The sequence below is a fragment of the Ursus maritimus genome, unplaced genomic scaffold (genome assembly GCF_017311325.1).
Source record: "Ursus maritimus isolate PB19 unplaced genomic scaffold, ASM1731132v1 scaffold_5, whole genome shotgun sequence".
Lineage (NCBI taxonomy): Eukaryota > Metazoa > Chordata > Mammalia > Carnivora > Ursidae > Ursus > Ursus maritimus.
In genome coordinates this window covers 84,015,862-84,026,130 of record NW_024426663.1, presented here as the reverse complement: position 1 = coordinate 84,026,130, position 10,269 = coordinate 84,015,862, and the positions used below count along the sequence as shown (strand labels likewise).

The 10,269-nt window shown below is 33.8% G+C and overlaps 1 protein-coding gene across 1 annotated transcript; it reads right to left on the bottom strand.

Moving 5' to 3' along the window:
- Positions 1-1,135: 1,135 nt before the first annotated feature.
- Positions 1,136-2,080, bottom strand: LOC103680339 (olfactory receptor 2AJ1-like). Its single transcript, XM_008709879.1, has one exon. The coding sequence runs from the start codon at positions 2,078-2,080 to the stop codon at positions 1,136-1,138; it is 945 nt and encodes a 314-aa protein (XP_008708101.1).
- Positions 2,081-10,269: the final 8,189 nt, after the last annotated feature.

Sequence of the window (10,269 nt, the reverse complement as noted above, 5' to 3'; positions counted from 1 at the left end):
ATGATGGCAAATTGAATAACCTAGAAGAAATGGACAAATATATATCAACGCAGAACCTACAAAGACCAAATCAAGGAAAAAAAAAGAGAGAGAGAGTGAGAATCCGAGTAGACAAATAACAATGTAAAAAGATCCAGGGGCACTAGGACAAGGATGCAATTGATGTGTGGAGATCTTACATGCAATACTTGCTTCCATCATTGTGCAAGAAAATAGGGATTGTGGATTTCAAAATGAAGTGTTTTCACTACTTAGAGCTCATATTAAAGGAAATCGAATGCTATTTATTAAAAACTTTTAATAAATGTTATTCTTAATATCATTAACTAAATAACATTTAATGCATAGATTATATTAAATGTATTACATGATGCATTATATTAAAATTCATATTTAATAATATACATAATATACACTGAATAAATATTATTTATTAATAAAATGCATTGTTTATTTTTGAGATATTTTACTGAGATATAAGTGATATAATTGTACTGTTCTTAGATGTAGCACACAATAATTTGAAATATGTACATATTGTGAATGATTATCACAATAGTTATAGTTATCATCTATCACCACACATAATCACAATTCATGTTCTTCTGTGAGAACTTCTCAAATCTACACTCTTTGCCGCTTTCTTATTTACAATAGAACATTGCTAACTACAGTCACCATGCTGTTCATTACATTGCAGCACTTACTTATTTTTAATTTATGTATCTTATAACCAGAATTTTTACCTTTTGAACACCTGCACCCATTTGCCTATAATTTTTTTATGAATTTTTGATAAGGTTGCAACATTATAATTATAATTTTACTGTTTCATAAAATACAGAAGTTATATAGATAGATAGATCCCATATATGATTGTATTAAAAAAGGCAATTTTTATAATCTCTTAGAATTTTAGTGGAAGGGGATGATACATTTTTGTTGTAAAACGTTTTGTTGTTTATAAAACAAATACCTGTGAAACTTTATTATTATCAGGGTTTTGGAAATACACACTTCTTTCCACAGCTGATGGAGAGAAACTTTTATTTTCTTTCCTGAAATATGAATAATTGATTAACTTTTAAGTATTGAATATTAATATAGAAAACAGATGCTTCAAGTGTTTTCATTACTATTTTTGATGGAGAAAGTCACTTTTGAGCATATTTTTCATTGCCTCCAAAACATCTTTATTCCTAAAGCTATAGATGATGGGGTTCAGTGTGGGTGTGAGAATGGTATAGAATATTGCCAAATATTTGTCCTGACCAGGGGTGTGGTATGATTTGGGTCTCATGTATGTGAAAATAAAAGGCCCATAGTACATTGTGACCACAATCATGTGAAAGGAACAGGTAGAAAATGACTTTTTCCGTGCTTCTGATGATTTCATTTGAAGGACAGTAAGGAGAATTTGGACATAAGAAGCAAAGATTACGGAGACAGGGATAAGCAGAAAAATTAAGCCACTAACATAAACTCCGCGTTCATAGAGTGTTGTGTCCACACAGGACAACTTCAACATGGCAGGGATTTCACAGAAAAAGTGATCAATGGCTCTTGAGCCACAGAAGGGAAAGTGGAGTGCATAAGCTGTGTGGACTATGGAGTTGACAGTCCCAACAAACCAGGACCCTCCAGCCATGAGAACGCGGACATAGTCATTCATAAGAATGGGATAGTGCAGTGGGTGACAGATGGCTACATAGCGATCATAAGACATTGCTGCCAGGAGAAGGCACTCACCACCCAGGAGGGTGAGGGATAGAAATATCTGGATGCCACAACCTGCAAATGAAATACTTCTGCTGCCTGACAGAAAGTCAGTGACCATCTTGGGGACGATGTTGGAAATATGCAAGATGTCCATGAAAGACAGATGGCTGAGCAGGAAATACATTGGAGTATGGAGTCTTGAGTCCCTGAGGATAAGAAGGATCATGACTGTGTTTTCTGTTATAGTCATAATAAAAATGATGAAGATAAAGGAGAAGAAAACTAGACTTGATTGGGAAGAAGAAAAGAGTCCTAAAAGAATGAAATCACTGGTGAAACTGTGATTCTCATGTCCCATCATGAATTCCACTCTTTTATTCCTAAAATAGAAAAGAATAGAGCTAAAATGCAGTAGTGTAAATCTAAAACTCACTTACATTTAGAAGCATAATAAAATGAGTGATGCATATTTTGCAATTAAAATCAATAGACTCTCAACCAGCTTTGGAAGTGGGCTTGTTTTACAACATGGCCACTTATTTGTTTGAATCAACTGATGATATTTGATACACTGAGCAAGCTGTTGGCTCTATGTAGTCTCAAAGTCTTAATTCCATATTCTTTTCTCTTTTTATTACCTTTTAATTTTTAAATTTTTATTGCCATTATTTTTTAAATTTTTAATTGAATTTTATTTTATTTAAATTCAATTAATTCCATATTCTTAAATTGAGTTCAGTCTTTTGTCAAATATCACCTTTTAAATGAGACTTACCCTTGAACAGTGCACTTAAAATCTCAGTATCTCCCCCTGCACACCCTAATTTGACTATTTCTTACTGTGCTGTCCTTTTTTTTTAAATGTAGTTATACTCTTCTTTTACTATTTTTTATTATGTTCAATTAGCTAACATATAGTACATCATATAGTACATCATTAGTCTTGATTAAGTGTTCAATTGTGCTGTCCTTTGATGTATTTTGCAAATCACTTTTCATCTAGTACATATTAAATAAACTTATGAACTATATTTATTGTTTATTGTCATTCTAAACCACCAAAACTTAAATTTCCTAATGTGAAATCATTATTTTGCTATCTGTATAAGCTGAGTGGCTGAACAATGCCTGCTACACAGTAGTTGCTCAATAATATATTATAAATACACGAATAAATGAACAGGATATGGAACTCAATTTTCTGTATCAGGTTTTGTTTGGATAACCTTAAAGTAAATAAAATGTATTATTTATACATCTTTTTGAAATTATACATCTTTCTAAAATTATAAGTAAACAAAATAATAAGTAATGAGATGCTATAATAACTGGCTTAATCTGTATTTGTAATTTGAAATAACATACTGTAATGTAAAAAATAAAAATTTTATTCACTTAAAATAAGAATATTTTAATTTGTCCAGTTTTATTAACTTCTCAAAATTGAATTATATTTCATTAATTGTTTATATAGGGAATTAGATTGTTTCCTAAATAATGATATTGTTTAGATATGGATAGTGGTTACTTAACTGTTCCCTTTACTATTATGTGCACAAATTCAGTATGTATGATCTATCCTTCAATAAATAGATATACATGCATATATACTAACACACACACAGACATAGTTGTACAATTTAGGAAAAAACTGACACAAATCATGAAAAAGAAATAACATATAAAACAATTTATTTGCCATCTTTAGGAAGTATTCATAAGTTTGTGACACCTGCCACGCTCAGCATTAAAGCATGCAACTCTTGATCTTGGGGCAACTCTTGATCTTGGGGTTTTAAGTTCAAGCAACATATTGGGTGTAGAAATTACTTAAAAACAAAATCTTTAAATATACAAAAAGAACTATTCATAGTTTTGAATGAAATGTGTTTTGGTTTTCCCTTTGGGGAAGCAAATGTACAAATATGCCCCTGATTAAATATGATTAATTTGAATTTTTCTGTTTTAGTGAGTATTGAGATTTTTCATTATGAAATAAACCTCTACATTTTATTTTAATGGCCTGGAATGTGAATACTGTTTTGCTATATTGTTATGTATATTAAAAGATTAACCTTTGAATGAAGTTGCAGATATATGCATGTTTAAGAAGTTCTTGCTGGTTTGACTGGTTTGACCTACAACTCAGTAAATATTGGTATGGACATAGATTGATATTTAAGGCAGTGATGCCTCCCACGAATTGGTGGATCATAAATAAATCTCTAAAATCTATGAATAAAATAAATTTATGAATATTACTGACAACTCAAATTAAATATATCATTATCCAAAGCTGTTGACTTTTTCCCACTTTTTCCCATAATTTTGTCATTCTGGTTTTCCTTTTTCCATTAATGATTTCCTTTGTTACACTCATTTGCACTGAAAAATCCATTCTCAATTTTAGTGTTGAGAAGTATGGGGCCACAGTTGGTTAAAGGCCCAACTCTTTGTTTTGGCTCAGGTTGTGATATCAGGGTCATGGGATGGAGGCCTAGGTAGGGTTCTGCATTCAGCACAGAGTCTGCTTAAGATTCTCTCCTCCTCTACTCCTCCCCCTCCCCCCATTCTCTCTTTCTCTAAAATAAATAAATCTTTAAAAAAAAAGAAAAAAAAGAAATAGGTGTAATATCTATTTTCTACAGAACCCCATCACTTAACAATCCCTGGTCTATTTATGTTCTCAGGGAATGATTGCTAAATGAATTTTTGAATATGGACTCTGATATTAAAAGTTTTCCATAATACATCAATTATATTTACATTTTTAAAGATTTCGTGCTGCCTCCACAAGAATGTCTATATTTTGTCTTCAGATATTAGAAGCACTCCATAATAAATTCACTAACCACTTCATCTTCTTTCTTCTATTAACTTCTTTCCACTTCCATGGGGCACCTGAAGTTTCTACAACCATCTTTTTTTTTTTTTTAATATAGGTTCCACATGCAGCGTGGAGCCCAAAACAGAGCTTGAATTCATGACTCTGAGTTCAAGATCTGAGCTGAGATCAAGAGTCTGATGCTTAACCAACTAAGCCACCCAGGCAACCTTCTACAATGATCTTTTATGCAAGTTTGCCTAACTGGCATCTGAAATATCCTCCCATGATGCTAGAATGATAGATAAAATGATACTTTCTATGCCATTCAGGATGTTGAATGAAATCTGGTCTTGAATCCAAAAGGTATGTTCTGGGAGCTTCCTAACACTATATTAAAAAAGTGGGAAGACAAATGTTACATATCCTGTAAACTCTTCCAAATCTGTGCTATTCTTTCTCTCTACCTGACATAAAATATTATCTGTCTAATAATGCTAAATATAAGTAAAGAGATGTAACATTCAATTTACACCATCCTATCCTCTAGAAGTTTGAAAACAAATTACAGAAGATGCTGTCATCATTAGATACCATGGCTTTAGCTGTAAACACCATCATATCCCAAACTTTCCTCTCACATAAAAGAAAGGCCTAAATACTCTACCCAGTGATTGTGCTACACTCAAACAATTTTTACTATTATACACATATCAAGATTTTCAAAATGCATTATGCTGCATTAATTTGACTTAACCAGTTTCAAAAATATTCTTTTCATCTTTCTGCCAAAATCTCTCAGTATATGAATAATATTCAGAATATTTCTTTAAATTTAACAGGAAGGGAATTTGTATTTAAACATAAGGAAGTTATTCAATAATATCTGTATGACTGCACATTTATTCAATTATTTGTATTCTCCTACACTACATCTTTATATGAAAGTTTTGATTGTAAGACAAAAGACAAAAATAACATATCATTTCTTCCTAACATTTATTTTGAAAAGTATTTGATATAGAAATCCTGGTAATATTAAATCTAATATACACACTTATATTTTATACTAAAAGATAATGCTGCTTTTATTTGTGGATGTATTCTAATATAATAATCATAATTTTATGATATCAATGATCAAATTGATATAGCAATTATATGCACTGTCTTCACATACCAGACTTACATGGTTGCTGTGCAATTTATTTCAGTTAAGTGGTCATTGCTGATAATTCACTGTAATGGAATTTCATAGAAGAGGCAGAGGTCTGATAATGGGTTTCCCTAAATATGGATGGAAAAAAATCATTGTTTATTTAAAGGAGCTGACATGGAAAATGCACACGAAAACATGACTTTGCCTAGGAATGGGTATGCTACTGACCCAACTACTTATATTAAGAAAGTAGCAATATAAGCTAAAAACTTCCATGATTTGAAGAGAAAAATAAGAAAAATAAATGTAAATACAGTAACTTTGAAATATTTTATATTATGTCTTTTTATAATGCAGCACATCATTCAGACATAACATTTTATCTGAAATGAATTTTTATGAAATCAGGGCAATAACAGTACTTGCCTCAAAATTTTGAAGATTAAATGAGACAAGACATTATATACCACACGTGCACACATGCACCCAGGTACATACATGCACATACTTGTGTACACACATCAAACACACACAGAACAGAGTTTAGCACTTATTAGTTATACAGGGGCAATTATTATCACTGTTTATTTTATTGTTTCTAAAATTACCATATTAGCATTTTTATAATTATTTTATTATTATTGTTGTTATAGTTATTTCTTTATATTTTATATAAACATTTGAACAACTGTATTCTAGAAAGAGAGAGTAGTATTCAGGATATGAAAGTATATAACTGACTACAGAAATACAATTCGATGTTGTGAATGAGAAATATATCGTGTACTCACTGCCTGGCAAAATTGGTCCATAAGGCTTTCTGGCAAAAATGGAATGAACTATGTTGAATGACAATGTGTGGTTTGCTTCCCACCCATATACACACACATACAGGCATGTGCGAGAGAGCTAAGCAATGCTCCTTTTATGAAATCAATCAGCTGAGCTGCTCACAATTTCATTCTATACTAGCTATTTGGCATTATAATTAATTAACTTTTTTTTTTGATCCTTTTAAATTTTCAGGACACCAAATCATACACCAATGAATCATTGCATGGCCACCTTATATCTATTTGTTTTTGCCATGCCAGTTTAAGGGAGTTCTGCAAGTGTTCTCTCACAGTGATACCAAATTCATCATGCCCAACAATGAACTGCCAAAGTCCCCTGAAGCGGGTGCCACCATTTACAATAGCCCAAGCCAGAAATCAAAAACAAACAAACAAACAAAAAACTTTTCTTTATCTCTGCAGTCTTCCATATAAAAATCACCACCTCCTACCTACTCTCTCTACATAAATGCATCCCTTGGGTTATTCCTCCTCATAGTGTTACATTCCATGTGTTGTCATGGTGACTATTCTATCCTCTGTCAGTAGAATGTCTACATCTGTATGGGTTCAGTACCATCCACATATGATCACATACTTTGCAGCTCTTCTTGAAGTCAGAAGAGTGAGGCCAATGAAGTAAATTTCAGACAATGGCAATGGAAAGTAGTTTGGAGACTGGAAACACACTCTTCTCACTCCTTTGTCCTGTGAGTTAAACGTACATGTGATGATGTGTGGTCCTGCATTCTTTCTGGGAAAGCTGTACAGGAAGTAAAACCCAGGAATTTAGGAGCAAAAACCTTTGAGCTACCAGGCAATTTACTCATCATGATAATGTGTGAATATTAATGAAAAATAACTCACCAAATTGTTGAAAGAATAATTTGGAAAGGGAAAAGGCAAGTGGTTGCCCTGTGATATGCTCTTGCTCTCCTTAACATTCCCATTGGGTCATACATTTTTGGGATAATGGATCTAGGATAATTCTAGTGTGTTTTATTAAAAATGCATATCACATCCTTTTATGACATAGAATTTCAAAGAATTATAATATTGTAAAGATAATTCAAGTAAATGTCTGCCTCTAATTTCTCCCCTTATGAATACGCTTTTTGTCTAGTCTAGACAAAACAGTCTGGAACACTGTTTTGAGCATGCAGATAATCTGCTAGGTTACACTGTATGCACATTCCATTCCATTCACATTACGGAATAATAAAATAACCGACCAATCAAACAGTCAAACAAACAAGCAACAATGTAAAATCTACCTCTAGTTCCCATTTCCGTTGAAATTATTTATATTTACATGACATTGTCTTTCTTGCATCTTTGCCACACCCATATCCTTTCTTCCACATAAACAGTCTTCCCCACCATTTCTAACATCTTTGAAGTCTTCCAATATCTAGAGTTTCATGTAAAAATAACCTTCTATGGAGACTTCCTTGCTCTCTTCAGACCATTCTTCCTAGCTTCTCTTTCTTGTGTAGAACTGGACAGCTCTGTCACAGCATCCTGTTTCATCTAGAGCTGCACTGTCTGAGTTTATGTTTGCTCTCTGCACCCTGAATGTGACCTACTCATCTCTTCCTTACCTGGCCCCTAATGTCTCCCAAGGGCCCTCTTCTCTCACTTCATTAAACATTATCAATTTCACACCACCCAAGACAAAACCTTGTTGATGAATTACTTCAAATCTAAGACACTGGGGTCACTGGCTCCCCAGAGGCTACCAACAAGACGCGCCTCACTGGTGCCTAGCCATTGCTCATACCATTTGGGGGTCTGTTTCAATGTCACTTCTAGAATGACTGAGAGGCATGGTGTGATGTCCCAATCCAGACATTTACCGTAAAGCAGATAAAAGTTTGCACGTGAGATAAATGGTTTGGAAGCACCAAGAAAATGCAGGAAAGACACCTACCATGTTGGAGTCCTGTGTTCTGTAGTTTCTGGAGGACAAAATAGCCACCCTTCGATAGGTGACATGGGCTGTCGTGTCCCCAGAGCACAGCTGGGGAGAGAAATGAAGGGAACATGAGGAAATTGTTTGTGTGGAGAGGGGTGGAGGCACTGAGTCAGACAGACATTCCTCAGGGTAGAGCAGAAAAAATCCTGTCAAAGAGAGAATGGAGATAGTCTATTTTAGATTGATTAAACAGAATGAGATGAAACACTCATTAAAGAAAAAAAAAATCCTGCCTTTCTGAACCCTTCCCCATTATACCCTCTATTCTTAGTATATTTTATTCCCATTCTTCAAGCACTAAAAGCACTCTGTCTGTTAAAGGAACTGTATATGGCCTGCCTCTTACATTAGATACCAGCATTAGAGAAGCCCACTAGGCTGACCTCACTTGCTGCTGCACTGAGAGTCTCCTGGGTGTTTGTGGAGTCAATGAATGAACCTTCTTGTCACACAGACCACCTACTACAGAGAGGCAGATAAAAAGATGGAATTGTTTTATGTAAGCAATTATGCTTATTTATATTCCTGCTGGGTTCATAAGTCAATTAAAGGATTACCAAAAAATTAACCTGAAAGTAAAAGTAACGAGGGGCACCTGGGTGGCTTAGTAGGTTGAGCTTCTGACTCTTGATTTCTGCCCAGGTCATGATCTCAGGGTCATGGGCTCAGCCCCCATCAGGCTCCATGCTCAGCGTGGAATCTGCTTGTCCCTCTTCTTCTGCTTTTCCCCTGCTCATGCTCTCTCTCAAATAAATAGAATCTTTAACAAAAAAAAAAAAAAAAGTAAATGTAACGAAACATACGGTTGAGTGGTCTTACACATAATTATCATGCCAGCTATACATTAATGAGGTAGTATAATTGACACACAGTGTTATATTAGTGTCAGTTGTACAGCATAGTGATTCAACACTTCCATACATCACCTAGTGCTCATCTGAAGTGCACTCCTTAACCCAACTCACCTCCAGTAGCCACCTGTTTGTTCTCAAGAATTAAGAGTGCTTCTTGGTTTTGTCTCATTTTTTTTCTTTTGCTTATTTGTTTTGTTTATTAAATTCCACATATTTGTGAAATCATATGTTATTTGTTTTTGACTTATTTCGCTTAGCAAAATACTTTAGCTCCATCCATGTTCTTGGAAATGACGAAATTGCATTCTTTATTTATGGCTGAATAATTATTTTTTATGGCTGGATATATGCTTTCACTATATATATTCAGTTATATATGTGTGTATATCTTCTTTATTCATCTGTCAATGGACACTTGGGCTGCTTCCATAGTTTAGTTATTATAAGTAAAGCTGCAATAAACATAGGGGTGCATTATCCCATTGAGTCAGTGTTTTTGTATTTTGGGGACAAATACCCAGTAGTATGATTGTTGGATTATATGGTAGTTCTGTTTTTAATTTTTTGAGGAACTTCATACTGTTTTTCACAGTGGTTGCACCACTTTGCAATTCTACCAACACTGCACAGGGATTCCTTTTCATCCGTATCCTCGCTGACACCTATTGTTTCTTGTGTTTTTTATTTTAGCCATTCTGACAGATTTGCATTTCCCTGGTGAGTAGTGATGTTGAGGATGTTTTCATGTTTCAGTTGGCCATCTGCATGTTCTCTTTGGAGAAATGTCTGTTCATGTCTTCTATTTTAATAGAAGAATAATTAGATTATTAGAGTTTTGGGGTGTTGAGTTGTGTTCTCTATATATTTTGGATTTTCACACATTATCATATATGTCATTTACAAAT